Genomic DNA, 15843 nt, shown 5'->3' with positions numbered 1-15843 from the left:
ACCTGCAAGTCTTCACAGTGGGTGCCCCAACCCTTCAGGGACGCATCCAGGACCACTCAGGCCTCGGAAGCCTAAAAGGTTCCCCCACCAATAGATTGCTGCATGTGCTCCACCAGCTGAGTTCACAGACTACCTGGGTGGACACCGAAAGGTGAACCGCAGGTACTGAGACCACTGGCCCCTCAGGAGCCATTGGAGGGATCTCATATGCAGGCTGGTCTCTGGCACTATAAAAATACAGGAGGCCATGAGACCCAAGAGGCAGAGGAAGGAAGCCGCTGGAAGAGTGGCATGGTTCTGAAACAAATGCACCATCTGGGCTATGTTGCTGACTCTCTCCTCGGGAGAAAAAGCCTTCTCTACCCAGGTGTCTAGGAACACACTGATGAACTGGAGCCGCTGAACTGGTGTCAAGTGGGACTTCAAGTTGAGGGTGAAGCCCAGCTTTTGTTGTAGTAGGCAGGTGTCTTGGAGACGAGACAAGAACTGTCCCACTGACTTCCCTCGGATCAGCCGGTCGTCCAGGTAGGGAAATACATGGACCCTGGATCTCATGAGCTGAGCCACCACTACTGCCATGAGCTTGGTGAAGACCCTTGGCTCGGAGGTCAACCAAAAGGGAAGTACTCCTAACTGATAGTGCTGGTCTCCAATGAGGAACCTTAAGAACTTCCTGTGCTTTGGTTTTATCAGCACATGGAAATAAGCGTCCTGTACGTCTATTGACAACAGCCAGTCCATTAGTTTGCAAGCGTGGAGAATTCCCTCTCAATGTCACGATCCTGAATTTGTCCTTCCTCAGGAACTTGTTCAAGGCCTTGAAGTCCAGGATGGGACAGAGACCTCCTCCCTTGTTGGGCACCAGGAAATACTGGGAATATAAACCCAACACTCTCTGATCAGAAGGTACCTGTTCCACAGCACCCTTCGACAACAGGGCTCTCAGTTCTTCCTGGAGCTGCTGTCCAGCGGTTGGATTGGGGGTGGTAGTCTGTGTGGAGGACTCTTCAGAAAAGGCAGACAGTCTGACAGAATCAACTGCATGGCCCAGGCGTCAGAGGTTATTACCTGCCACTGGTGCCAATGCCTTGCCAACCATCCATCAACCAGTGCATCGTGGGAGAGGAAATCAAAGTATCTTAGAGGGCGCGGGTGACAATGCTGCTGCTGCTGCTTGTTGGCCTCTAGAGGCCACTCTGGGATGCGAGAAGCGCCTCTGCCCATGCCTGGCTTGCAGGAGCTGTGCATTCCTGCCATAGGGCACCAAGTCTATAGCTTCTGTACCTGGAGACGAAGCTGAAGGCAGGTTTGGCCAGCTGCGCTGCTAGGCCCAAATTTTTAGCAGCCAATTTCGACTCCTTGAATTCCTCCAAGGATTTGTATGCTTTCTGCCCAAAAAGCATGCCACCTTCAAAGGGCATGTCCAGCAGCCTGTTTTGTACATTTGGAGAGAATCCAGACTTTTTAAGATAGGCTTGACGTCTCATTCTGACTGCTGAACCCATTGATCTGCCAACACAATCTGCTACGTCCAGGCCCGTTTGCAACAACTGCTTTGCTACACCCTTCCCATTCTCCACCAACTGTAAAAATCCGTCATGCATGGCACCCTCCGGGACATATTCAGCAGCATGTTCCACTGCCTTCCATAAACCAAACTAGTATTTGGCGAAACCACGTTAGTGGCTTTGAGCGCCACGCTACCGGAGGTGAACACCTTTCTCGACAATGAGAGATTATTTCCCTTCTCTGTCCGTAGGCAGATTAGAGGTAGATGCTGCAGGTCTGGTGGGAATAGTAGCAGCTTGTACAACCAACCCTTCTGGGGAAGGGTGTGTGGTGAGGAAAGAAGGGCCTCCTCTAACCGGCACATACTTCCCTGTAAAATTGGCATTCACAGGGAGAATGGTACAAGGGTGCTGCCATAAGGAGGCGAAGCGGTCCGCAATGGATGGGTTGAAAGGCATATTGTCCTCAACTGTAGGACTCTCGTCCAAAATGTCAGTAAGACAGACGGGTGGTAGTGAACGCCTTCAACATAGGCATGGGGCTGGCTTTGCTGTAATTCCAGGCCTGGGGAGGTATCCATACCACTGGCGTCATGTAGACCCTGAGCTAGAGCCAATATATCGGCCTAGACCAAAAGAAAAAAATCTATGCCACTGGCTTCTGTCTAAACGGGGTCGACCGAGTCCTCTGGGTCATCGTTGCCAAATATGGAATTCATGGAATCAAAGAAAGCCAATCTCGACAGCGGCACAAATGAACCATCGCCAACTATCGGCGCAGAGGGCTTCAGAATAGGTTTCGATGCCAAAGGTTCTCTGGGTACAAAGGGACACACTGACAACCGATGGACGTCAGGGGCCTCAGCCTTACGGCCCTCCGGTGACTTATGCCTGGCAGGAACACCCGAAGACATTTTCTACGGCGACAATGTCGACGGAATGGCTTGCTTGGGGTCGAGAGCACGAGAGCCGGCAAAGCATGGTGGTCAGGGGCCAAAGCCGCACCTACAGTAGCTTGCAACTTAAACATTTCTAACATTCAAGTCTTAAAACTCTTCCCGAGTGGTCGGCCCCACCGAGCTGGACTTGCGTCGATGGCGGTGGTGCTGCTTCTTTTTCCGCAAGGAAGACGAGGAATGGCTCCTGGAATGGGACTGTTTCTTGGTCTTCTTACAATGTTGTTCCTTCCCCTTGTTGGGAGGGGGGCTCCTCAGTGTCGGCCTACGGGGACCGGCCGAGCCAGAGATTTGGGAACTGGTCGGCTCAAGGCCAGTTTCCCAGCGCTCTCGTCTAGGGATTTCAGCTGCATCTTTGTGCATGACGCGCAGTTCTCCGTGTTATGACTAACACCTAGACTGCATAGGCAGAAGTCATGGGGGTCGGTCATGGACATTTTGGCCTCGTAATTGCGGCATCGCTTGAAGCCAAAACCCGGTGAGACGACATTGCGCCAGGGTTTTGTGAAAATATGTAAAATATACAATAGTACGAAAAGAACAGAGTAAACTTGAGACACGTTCCCGATGCAGCGTGCAAGCGCGCAGAAAAAAGGAACTGAAGCATGGGGCGTAGTGACATGCTATATATTCACAATGCCTCCACTTCTGCAGCCGACGATCGAGAGCCGGACAAGCTGGATCAACGGCCGAGTCGAGGTCCACTATGCCCCCCCCCTGTCGAAAAACTTTACGAACAGCAGAGCTGGATGATGGATATCTATCATGATGAGGAATCTGTGGGAGAAAAGCAATGCATTGAAGGGAAGTTTACCAGTTTAACTACAGACAAGTCTGCGGATAAGTACCTCCTCCTACTACTACTTCTCTTCTTCTTTGATGAGGAAGAAGACATGATGGGAGTCACTCCTTGAGTGAGGTCTCTTACGGTGCTTCTTCGACTGTTTCCTCTGCATCGATTTTTCTGTCACAGGGCATTTGCCTTAGTCGGGTTTGCGTCTTGACTGTCGTACTTGGCGACCTTGAAGTGGAACGACACAGGGTCAATTTGGAGGCTCTCTCCCCTTTAGGGTTTTTGGCGTCCTGTCTTGACATGAGATGAAATTCCGCAACAAAGTAGTGTACAGTAGGCCCAAAATCTGATCGATAAAAAAACAATCCAAAGAATCAATAAGGAGTACACGATTTGCAAGAAAAACTGGATTACAATGGCAAATACATCCAGGAGGGTTAGTCAGCTTCGTAGAACTGAAAAACAGAGCACCCCTGTCGCGCCCCCATATCCGTTTACAGCTCAGAAATGTGACCTAGAGCCCTGAAGGCAGTAAGTCACAGACTTTAACAGGGCCTAGTTCAAAATGGCAGGACTCTGGTTAATGGGGCAGATGGACCTCTTGCTAGTAAAAATCTATGTCTTTCCTACTTAATGCTTGCACTGCTTGGCAACAAACTTTCCCCAACTACAAAAACAACACATTCTATCTCTTATCTGAAAACAAGGCACATCCTAATTCAATGATGGTGGATAAGAAACCCTTGAAGCTGCATGGGCCTAAACTCTAAATATAATTGCCAGAATGTTTTGCTGTGGATAATGCTCTTTGCAAATGTGTCAAAACTAAGTGCAATTCACACATGGACAGAAATGCTAAACAAATGCCAATAAATCCTGACACTGAAAGAACCAGCTCTCTATGCTAATAGAACTTGCACAGCCTGTACCTTATTTGGACGTTGCACCTGCATGCCAACAGTAATCGGTACCGAGGAACCACAAACAAATTCTGCGGGGATCAGCAAGCAATGTTTTAGTGCCCCAATCACTTAGTAGATCAAGGTTTGAAGGCACAAGATTTTTTTGTTTTTATTTGGGTCCGAATATATCTCAGAGGCGAATTAACGTGTTCCCGAGTAGCGTGCTGGGCATGAAGAAAGAAGGAACTGAGGTCACGGGGCACTGTACACGCTACCAATGTCGACGTCTCATCCAGTGTCAAAGCAGACGACTCGAGGAACCTTGACGCCAGGTCTCATGACACCCCCTGCTGGGAAAAAGTAAGTGCTGCTAAGCAGGAGAATATATCTAAGATGAGGAATCCTTGGAGGACACAATCCATTAGAAATCAGATGTTAGTAGGAATGCTTTTCATTCCGCAACAGACTACAAAAGAAATAAAAGTGAAAACATACTGGCCAGTATTTCCACAAACAATATTAGGTGATCGAGTCATACAATTTTCAAGTATTATGGATGCAACAGTTGCAAAATGTATAGAATAGAAATAAACCAAGTGAACATATGTTTTAAATTGTGTATATTTCAGCATATGGTGGTCATTGTGAGACCGAGTTCCAAAGCCCTGTTGCCACAACATTTTTTGGGCTTCAACACAATAAACGGAAAAGGGTAGCAAGTGTCTGCCTTTCAAAAATGTCAAAGCACACCTGCAAACATTGAATTCAGATTTTTGAACATTTCAGAAGCTTGGAAATAAATAATGAAGGTAGTTATATATGGGAATTGTATAAAACCATTAAAGTGTAGGATTCTAGTACCCTTCGCAATCGGTCGCCGATACAGTATTTTGCTGTAGTGAATGGATATTACCAAAGAGAAATTGCACCCTTGGCTCTAAACGGATTACGATATTTCAGAGAGAAATCTGAGAAAGTTAAACAGCAACAGACAGACATGCTTGAATATGTTGCCCTTTCTTTACCCATTAGAGATTCAACCGAAGGCAACTCGCCCAAATCTTCTAGCAGCTCATGCAATGGGTCATGATGGTCTGGCGCAATGGAATCCTGGTGCTCTAACAATACCTTAGGAAGTAAAGAGAATAGTTAGTGGCTAATTCAGCAAACTGAGCACCATATGTCACCTCAAAGAACCCACGGACAGACATGGGATACTTTTGTTGCATAAAGCACACTGTATAATGTGAGTCAGTGACATGGCAGTCTATGACCAAAACATGTACCTTGTGAGTATTAATAAGCTCCAGAACGGTCATGTAGATGACTGGCTTGATGACGTTTAACATTTCAGAATACTCATCAACATTGAATCGATCTTCTGGTTCAGAAACAGAACAAGCAGCACAGATAAATCTCCTAGAAGAAAAAAACACAAAAACATCAGTAACAGACTGTAGGATGTCCACATTAAATTACTTTCTCCCATAAAATCATGCCATTGTTCACTCACAGTTCCACTTTAAAAAGAGCAGAGAATTCTGGAATTCTGGATTTCATAATTAAATGCTGACATGAGAGCAAATGGATACAGTATTTTCTGTGGTAGGTATTTTCCCCCCTCTTCTTTCTGGGATGCTATGGGGTCAGGGGAATATTGTAAATAGTTCCCTCATGCCTCCCTCTCTCCAACCCCTGTAATGTTGATGCATGGGAAAAGGGGGAAGAAAAAGGAAGCAGCAAAAAATCATAGATGGCTAGTTGTCAACCACAAATTGTATCCCACCTTGGAATTCCAAATGATAATAAAACTTTAGATTCATTCTCATTGTCCATCAGAGGTCAGTCGGAATCCTTCAGAGGAATACAGATCCAAGTTGATAGCTAACCAGCTATAATTCAATGTTTCAACAAAAATAACGACACAACATTTGCTGTTGCAGATCATGCACTTGGCATTTTGTGTAGCATTTTTCTTCCTCTGGGGAATATTGCTCCTTTGTATAATATTACAGAGGTGACTACATGCACAAGATACTTTTCAAGAATGGAATCTCCCAAAAGTATATCAAATAAAACTACTCTGAATATTTGAATGCGTTTACAGACGTTTTGTGTGGGGTGAACAAGAGTTATACGGAATAGGGAAACTTCAATGCCCCATATAAACGCTGATAGAAAATATTTACTCTCACATGGCACAATACCTGCTCGGCAGATACACACTGAATTTTTAAACGAATACGCATATAGGCCCACAAGGAAACTCAACTTGGTTTTCATGTTTCGATTCAACGTTAAAAAGATAAAAACCAAAGACAAAGATCTTGCCAGTTAGAATTGCAAACTCAATACAAATACAAGATTAAAGCCAGACTTAAAAGAAATGTGTCCAGCTACCATCTTGGAATGATAGATACTGGAGTGAAATTTGTGGATCCTATGCTGCAAACCGATTTGAAAGAGCCTGAGTGTGCTCCGAGTGGGGAGAGGAAGTGGGAAATGCAGTTATATGGAATCTGAGCCGTTCAACAACATTGTAAAAATATTAAATGGATTTTGGCTGCTGAATCCATGAACCAGAAGGAAGTACCAGGCAAATTTATCCATAATCTGACTGACTTTGGACCATAAGAACAACGATTTCAGAACTGTTTGTTTCGACACTGGCGGGTGGACTGCATGAACGCTACCAAAAAGAAATCACAGCCAATTCTGAATATTTTAAACAGGTTTTCTGAAGATTCGCCCAGGGAGGGCAAAGAAGAACAAGAACCGCTAGATGGATGAATACAAACTTGCATGAGACATTGGCAGGCAGGGTTCACTATGCCAGAGGGATGGATGGAGGCCATATCCAATGGTACTACGTGGAGGGTAACTGTTCCACGAGCATGCCAGAGACCATGTTCCTGCTTCTGATCTCGCTCTCTCAAAGAAGGGGCAACAACAGAGTCCAAACAGGCAGATCATATTTTTCTGCAGAAAATGGAGATTGCTTATGAGCACAGACATTAAATACTCTGCAGATTTGAGAAATGATATGGAGATTCTGAAATGTTTGGGAAGGTGCAGCATAGGTCTAACAATGTAATTTGCGCCTCTGCAAAAGACTGAAAACATTTTTTTGGGGGAGATTTATACAGTTTTCAGGAGATCTAGACTGCCTTTAGTCAACACCTTCGGTTAGAACAACAAATTGCTTACCTTTGGAAATATTCATTCTGATGGGTTATTCATTCCTACACCAGAGAATGCATTTTAGACATTCTCCAGCAGGGGTAAACATTTTAAACTGCAAGCTACTAACCGGGCATTAAAAGTTACTCGGCAACCTCAATTCTTCATATACATGCAGCCCATCATTTGTTACTCACTAAGTACATTTTCACTAGCCAGTGGCGAGGGCCAATTATGAGGCTAAGAAGGCACATAACTGCTAAAGGTTACGAGCATTACGAGCACTGAATATGAATTGGTAGGGGGATGAGGAATCTGTGGGAGACAGGACTAATCCATAAGAAAGAACATCACCAAAGTTAAGTAATTTGTTGTTCTGATGGCTGCCGCCCACACTCAGTTTCCAGATCTTACCAAAATTCCCAAAGCATAACAGAACCTACAGGCAATAGGGGAGCAAGGAACCTACATAGGCAACTCTAGCACCCGGATAACCAACGCAGATGCCCTGACCCGATAAGGGACCCAGGCAGAGTGAAGTTGAATGTTTCCTTTGTGTGGTAGAAGTGTGCGGAGACCTGCAAAACAGTTTGTTTGATCAGGATGCTGACATTTTGGAAGTAGTGACTCTACGGGGCTGGTCTTCCCTATAGACTAGAGGACGCAGGTCGATTGAGGTGGATAGCCCCAAATCGACTGGGGGATGCAATAAGGATGTTTACTTGGGGCAAGGAGTAGCCAAGGTCCCCGATGTGAACCGAGGGCGGTGAGTGTTAGTCTGGGGGTGGCAGCAACTACCGACAACCTCGAACCAGCTATAGCACAGGTAGTTGTAGGGGATACAGCATTAGCCGAGGATCATAGGAAGGAGGATCCAGAAATGTACAATTTTGGATGATAGTCTGCTGCACCCTTAACCAACCTGTTTTTGCGGGGGACGGGGGGGGGAGACCACCAGGTAAATAAAGAGCTTGCCTATCTCCACTTGCTGCTAGATTAACAAGAGACATTGTCTTTATTAAAAAGAAATTGGAGCAAAAATATAAATCGCTACAAAAAGGCATCCAAGGTGGAGCCTCAGAATGAATTAGGACTTCAGCAAAAGACAGACTCCTCAAGTGTCTTCTGTATTGCCCTTTCAAAATATACCCACTGAAACACGCTCAATTGATATTCTTAATGAATTGGGCCCAACAGGACTACCTCATCAAAGGTTCATCTTGTTTTCAACCAACCCAGAACCAGCTCCAATAGATTGCCAAACTCTTTTGTCATCATCTTCTACCACTCCTTGTAGGATTCGGTATTTTCTAAAATGACGAGAGGGCCGTTGCACACTTTAAATTCAACAGCCTTCAAATCACAACGTAGCATGATGTCAGCACTAAATTTTCCATTGTCACCCTTTCCTGAAGCTATGAATCCATAGATGATAACATGAAAGATCATGCAATGCTGATGGCAATGGTACAATCCAAATCGACGTATATTGAATGCTTTGTCACCTCCATCCAATCCAGAGTGGACCGTAAGGCCGAATGTTTGAAATTGTTACAACAGAGGTTGCAAGAAGCTCTTGATTTGGAACGGGTGGATAAGAAACGACTATTAGGATCCTTGCTGGAGATCTTACATGTGAAGTCAACAATCCAGAGCCAGAAAGGAAGGCTGTCCTCTACACTACCGGAGGATACTATATCTAAATTGGTGGGAAGGGATCTGAGTTAAACTCCAGTGAAGGAAACCTCTGCAGATGAAATATTGGGGCCTTCGATTTGTAGAGATGGTGGGATAAACCCTCAAGTTCCATCTTTAGTTACTATAATGGCAAAACCTTTGGATATTGAGAATGAAAGAATTCAGCTCCTCAATTGGAAGTGGCCCTGGCAATATTGTCGGAAATTGTAGAAAACACCTGTTTGGTGGATTCCTCTTTTCTGATATTTCAGAAAACAAAGAAGTGTAAACTTTGTAACGAAGGCTCAAAACAGGTGGCCCAAACTAAAAACTATCCTCTTCAGAAAAATAGGAAATCAAACAGTGCCAGGCCCTTTTTGCAAAATCTATCAATTCCGCTACCGCCCAGCGATCAGATATCGAATAATAAAATGTGCCAGCTGCCGGGCCATGAGCAGGAGGAGGCGGCCCAAAAGAGTTGGGATTGCTTATGTTTACCGTTTGCCCGATCAGATGGCCATCTTACTTCTGAAGACTAAGATTGGTGAATTTATCAGCCTATACGATCCATAAGGGTGACCCGGAAGCAGAGGATATGGATAAAGTGTTAAATAACTTGTCAACATCAACCTCGTTGGATTTTGAACCTGTAAAAGTGGTGAACGACATTCAGAAGGGAGCTTGGTCGACATGCCAGTCAGCTAACTTCCAGACTGCCGATGGTATTAAGCTAGGGGGTGTACAGAATGGCAAAACTCAATTTTTGACTCTGGTAGAGAAAAGGCTTGCAGCTAACATATAATGGTTGGCTCATGCGAATTATCAATCCTTGAAAGCCCTGTGTGATAAGAAAAAGCAACCGTTTTTTGAAACTGGCAGTATTTAAAAAAAAATCTTGATTCTTTAAAGTTTGTGAGAGACAATAAAAGACAAAATCAATAGAAGATCGGTAGCGGAATTCAAGTGGCAAATATTTTGGGATTGGAGCGTCTACTTAAAGTGAAAGATGGCCCGATATTAAACCGCTCCAACGTAATGAGATTATTTCAACATATTCCCTTATTGTGAACTGGATATACCCCAGCCTCTTTGATGAGTAGCAATTACCCTGGAGAAGGATGGGGATGCAGACTTTACTCATACATCAATAATGGAGACGATTCAGGAAGTTGGCAAAAGGAAGAGTGTTTTAATATCAAGTATCTAAAACTGGGAGCATAACTAACATCAACGAACTCGCTCGATCCTCTTACTCAAACATTCTTAGTAAAAACAGAGATCTTATAAGGAATACTCATCATCAATGACGTTAACCTACCTAGGAACCAACGTCATTCTACGTGGCAAACTACAAAAACCTACGTGCATGGATGACTGGCTCTGAGCGAACATCTAAGTCTACAATCCATACTAGTCTAAAAATGTGTGACTATGTGATTGGTTACTTAACATCAGGTGGGGCAACTAAGCCCTTGCCTAAAAATGACCACTATGAACGTCACTAAACACACAACATCCCATTGGTTTACACAACCATAGGACCCCTAATTACACGGTCCTCTCCAATTGGTTGGCACTCTAATCTCCGTCAGTACTTTTCCACCTACGTCTAGCAGCATGCAGGCTGGCCACCCAGGTGCTGACGAGGTCGCTTTAACATTAGCTTCCAGCCAATTAGCATATCAATCATCACCTCACTGGTCTACTGTCAATTAGGCCTTTGAAGCTCGGCCTTGGCAGTGTTCTTAGCTCTGAGAAATTTAGGGAGTGAGAAGCACGGTCTGCCTTCGTGTGTGGGTGTGATCATTTTGTTCATCCAAAGTCATGCTTCTGTGACTGGAGACCATGGAATTGGGCCTTTTTGTGTATTTAATACTATTTTTTAATAAACCTCCGACGTCTTCCTTGTTATGTTCATGCCTTCTAAACAGTTTTGTTCTTTCACACGATTTTGTATCCAATGTTAGTTCACTCCAGTTTGATAAGACCTTGGCTTCTTGGTTCGTCTGCTGAGATTCACTTTGTGATTCAATTTGCTTTTTAACTGCGACACATGAGAAATGAGGCCTTCTTGCTACTGTCCAGCACTGCTATATTCCATAGTGAAAACACCCATCCTTTTTAATCCATTTTTTTTAAAAGTATTTTATTGGTTTTGGGGCAAAAATAAAAGAATACAAACTTACAAACTAAAACAAAAAAGAAAGAACAACATAAACAACAGTCTTTGTGTGGTGATGCGTTTAGAGTCCGGGATGGCGTGTGAAAAACAAAATACTGGTTACTCGGGAAGTGAGGGGAAACAGTTTCAGGGGGCATCGACTCTGTGATGGTGCAAGAGATCTGTTACTGCAGAGCGTTATGGGTTCTCAGGGAGGCTTATGGTCTGCGTTGAAGCGCATGTCTCTCAAAAGGGCCTTCCAGGAGTCCAGAGTGCCACTTGCGACATCCCCACTGGATATGGTTCCTTCCTGCCAGGCCCTGGTTTCGGCAGCCGTCCATCTCGCCATTTCGTTTAACCACCGTTCGTGCCTGGGCCTGCAGTTCGGGCTGGACTTCCCCTTTTGGGGTGGGGCCAAGCCTGATTTGCATATGGTCTTTCCCCTTCTGTAATGGCTTGGCAGGCGAAGAACGATGGTCTGGAGGGTTGCCCCGAGCAATGCCAGTGGTTAAGATTCAGTCTAAACCTTCCAGCCATCACCTCTTTTTTTTTGCCTGCAGGTGTCTTCCAGGCCATTGCTATGGTTCTGTTAACTAATATACATGAAATGTCCATCAACTTCACAATATGTTTGAGCCCTAGTACAGGTCCAGAACATGTGGATCATGTCCGCCTTGTCGTTCCCGCACCATGGGCACACCGGCGAGACCTTCTCGTTGAATGAAGCAACCCTTTGAGGAGTCATGTATGTCCGGTAAAGGACGTTCAGTTGTATTTGACCAAATCTGGAGTTTCTCGACACTTTCTTGGGGTATATTAATGCTCTCTCCCATTCCTTATCGGTGAGTGGTGTTTCAAGATCTGCTTCCCATCTCTCCTTCAGTGCCATTCCTTTGGGATTAGGTTCATCGATGAGCTCGTTGTAAAGCCTGGAGATTGGTCTCCATCCATCCAAGAGGTTGTGCAGTTCCTGCAGCACCGGATCCGGGGTGGGTTCCTCTGGCCAGCTGTTCCACTGCTTCTTGGCGGCCTGTTTGAGCCTATGGTACCAGAGGAATTGGCTAGGGCTGTACCGAACTTCGGCTTCGAGTCCCTATTCTGCCGAAGTTCGGCTGAAATACAGCTATCCGGCTTCGGCAGAATAGTTTCTGTTTAGGGACTCGAAGCCGAAGTCCACTTTCTATGATTAGCTGCCCTCTCCCTGTTTGGGAGATGACAGCCAATCATAGAATGTTTGACAGTGTTCAGGCTGCAGAAGCCAAACAAGCTGTTTGCCTATTGGCTTCTGCAGTCTGACCACAGAGGAACCAGCCTAACGTGTTGAAATAGGAAGCGAGGGAAGGGAACAGTTCTTCCCTTCCCTTGCTTCCTATGCCAACAGACGGATTCCAGCAGATGCCAGCACCCGGACCCAGAGAAATCACCAGGTAAGTGACCCCCCCCATACCCCCTCATCACGGTGAGGCCGCGGGGGTGCCCTGCACCCCCGCGGTCTCACCGCAGTAATTGCATGTATGCTGGTCGGGCCACCGGTGCAAAGCCGGTGGCCCAACATTTATTTTGCATTGGGGGGCCGCTCCTACAGGAGCGGCCCCCCCAGACTCATGAGGCCGCCGGGGCACTTTGCCGACCCCGGCGGCCTCGATTTCCAATGTGCCCCCCCATCCCCCTCACCACGGTGAGGCCGCGGGGCCTCAGGGAACCCCCGCGGCCTCACCGCAATAATGTTGTGTTTGTCGGGCCACCGGTGCAAAGCCGGTGGCCCGACGTTTATTTTGCATTGGGGGGCCGCTCCTACAGGAGCGGCCCCCCCAGACTCATGAGGCCGCCGGGGCACTTTGCCGACCCCGGCGGCCTCGATTTCCAATGTGCCCCCCCATCCCCCTCACCACGGTGAGGCCGCGGGGCCTCAGGGAACCCCCGCGGCCTCACCGCAATAATGTTGTGTTTGTCGGGCCACCGGTGCAAAGCCGGTGGCCCGACGTTTATTTTGCATTGGGGGGCCGCTCCTACATGAGCGGCCCCCCCAGAGTTATGAGGCCGCCGGGGCACTTTGCCGACCCCGGCGGCCTCGCTGTGAAATGTGCCCCCCTCACCCCTTGAGCACGGTGAGTCCGCGGGGCCACAGGGAACCCCCGCGGCCTCACCGCAATAATGTTGTGTTTGTCGGGCCACCGGGCCAAAGCCGGTAGCTGGGGATATGTGCCCCCCGACCCGCAATGTTCTCCAATGTTCCCCCCACCCCGACAGTTGTCCAGCAATGTACTCCCATTGACCCCCACCCCTCAATTGTCACATGATCTCCCATGTTCCCGCCCACCCCCACTGTTGTCCTGCAATGTTCTGCCATTTACCCCCACCCCCACTGTTGTCCCGCAATGTTCTCCCATGTTCCCCCACCCCCACATTTGTCCCGCAATGCACTCCTATTTACCCCCACCCCTCAATTGTCACATGATCTCCCATGTTCCCGCCCACCCCCACTGTTGTCCTGCAATGTTCTGCCATTTACCCCCACCCCCACTGTTGTCCCGCAATGTTCTCCCATGTTCCCCCACCCCCACATTTGTCCCGCAATGCACTCCTATTTACCCCCACCCCTCAATTGTCCCATGATGATCTCCCATGTTCCCGCCCACCCCCACTGTTGTCCCGCAATGTTCTCCCATGTTCCCCCACCCCCTCCATTGTGGCATGATGTCCCTGCTGGAGCAGCCCCCAGGGTTGCTTTTAGCCTTGCCCTCCATAGAGTTCTGTGTCTGAAATATTTTATGAGTGGATCTCAGTCCCACTGGCTGTGATGGGACTTCTGCGTCCCAAAGAGTCTCATAGTTTGTTCCTTTTAGGCCATAGTTTCTTGATCTTATGATCCAGTTGTCCTGGGCCATGTATTTGTTCTTGTAGACTTGTGACAAAATGTGAAGAGTGGAATAATTGTGCATTTTCTTAATCCTGCAACACTTGTCTAGCAGTAACATCATCCTTTTCTTTACTTTAGTTATACCACAGCCCAGAAAAGACACAGCACGTACCAAGGAAGCTCACCCCTGAGACGGACTTACACCACCTTGATGCAGATGCCTGCTTAGTGCCCACAATCCTGGTGAGTACTATGGGGGTTTTACTATTCAGGGGAAGCTTGCGGTGAGAGGTTAACACTCATACGCCTGATTAAATGAAAGACTGCTATATTATGCTTGCTGCCGTCAATGGATGTACATAATGACACCAACTCCTGGCAATTTCAAGTGAGGTTTTTGTCGTTCATATTTTGGTTTTTTACATAGTTAAATTATTTTTGATAAAAGGTTTTTTCAAAAACTTTTTTAAAGGGAACCCTGATACCACGTCAGAGCCCAGAGCCATCATGCAGTACTGCCCCGCCAAAAAATTAAGTTTGACTTTTGCTTTACATTTCTTTGTCACCAGTACGAGCTTCTGATTTACCTAAAGGCCCACAAGCAACAGCTAGGAGACGTGCCCAGCAGAAACCCTATCCCTCAGAGCTGCAGAACCCCCTTCGTTGTCGGCATGAGTAGCACCAAGGAGAAAACCAGCCCTGTGTGGGATTACTTTACCATAAAAATGGACGATAACTCCAAGGCAGTGTGTTCTGTGTGCCTTGCAGTTTTGTCTCGTGGATCTGCAAACTCGAGACAGTGCAGCAAATCAGCACTGACCAACCATCTGCGGTCCAAACATCACAATGAATATGTCCAATATGAAAGGAAAAAAGAGGCAGTTGTTGGGAGAATCAATAGCAATGTGTCTCCCGCAAAGTGCAAGAGGGCATTGTCACAGCTGTCCATTAAAGATTGTCTGGACAAAAAACAAGCGTGGCCTCTGGACAGCCCTTCCGCACATGCAGTGCATCGCAGTATTGGCGAAATGATAGCGCTAGACTTGCAACCATTTTCTGTTGTTGAGGATGTTGGTTTTGTGCGTTTACTCCATAAATTGGAGCCTAGGTACAAGGTTCCATCACGTAAATATTTTTCAACGCGCATCATCCCCGACCTGTATGAGAAAGTGAGCCAGTTTATTGCTTCAGAGGTTCAGAGGGCTGAGAAAATTGCATTTACTGTGGACATTTGGACATCTGATAACACTGTGAAATCTTTTATGAGCCTAACAGGGCATTGGCTGGCCAGCAACATGAAAAGGCATGGAGTTTTGTTGCAGTGCGAGGCTTTTGGTGGAAGCCATACTGGTGCCAAAATAGGATTAGCATTTCAAGAAATGCTAGAAAGGTGGCAAATTAGCCATTCCAAAGTGCACGTCATTCTTCGGGATAATGCCGCTAACATGTGCAAGGCCTTCAGAGAAGCAGACCTAGCTAGTGTGGGGTGTTTTGCTCACACCCTACAGCTTTGCATCCATGATGGCCTTTTTGTGCAAAGATCTGTGTCAGACATGATGGCACATGCAAGGAAACTTGTAGGCCACTTCAAACATTCTAGTTCGGCCACGTCCCGCCTGCACGCACTGCAAAAAGATCTAGGGCTGCCTGAATTGCAATTGATTCAAGATGTATCTACACGGTGGAACTCGTCCTTTTTGATGCTGGGGCGACTGGTGGGGCAGAGGCGGCCAGTAAGTTTGTACTGTGCGGAGGACGATAAAGTGTCAAATCTTTCTGCCTGCCAGTGGCTTTTGGCAGAAAATG

At 46.7% G+C, this 15843-nt stretch overlaps 1 protein-coding gene across 2 annotated transcripts in view; it reads right to left on the bottom strand.

Moving 5' to 3' along the window:
• The window catches only part of IQGAP3 (IQ motif containing GTPase activating protein 3), a 1503259-nt gene that overhangs the window by 261182 nt on the left and 1226234 nt on the right, over positions 1–15843 (bottom strand). For both annotated transcript variants that reach the window (XM_069607146.1, XM_069607147.1), the window contains exons 30-31: positions 5446–5578; positions 5185–5287 (exon numbers count right to left, since the gene is read on the bottom strand). In XM_069607146.1, the coding sequence (XP_069463247.1) occupies positions 5185–5287; positions 5446–5578 (236 nt within the window). The remainder of the gene's footprint in view (positions 1–5184; positions 5288–5445; positions 5579–15843) is intronic.

The sequence above is a fragment of the Ambystoma mexicanum genome, chromosome 1p, assembly GCF_040938575.1.
Source record: "Ambystoma mexicanum isolate Mex_15411 chromosome 1p, UKY_AmexF1_1, whole genome shotgun sequence".
Taxonomy (NCBI): domain Eukaryota; kingdom Metazoa; phylum Chordata; class Amphibia; order Caudata; family Ambystomatidae; genus Ambystoma; species Ambystoma mexicanum.
This window is presented reverse-complemented; position numbering and strand designations above follow the sequence as displayed.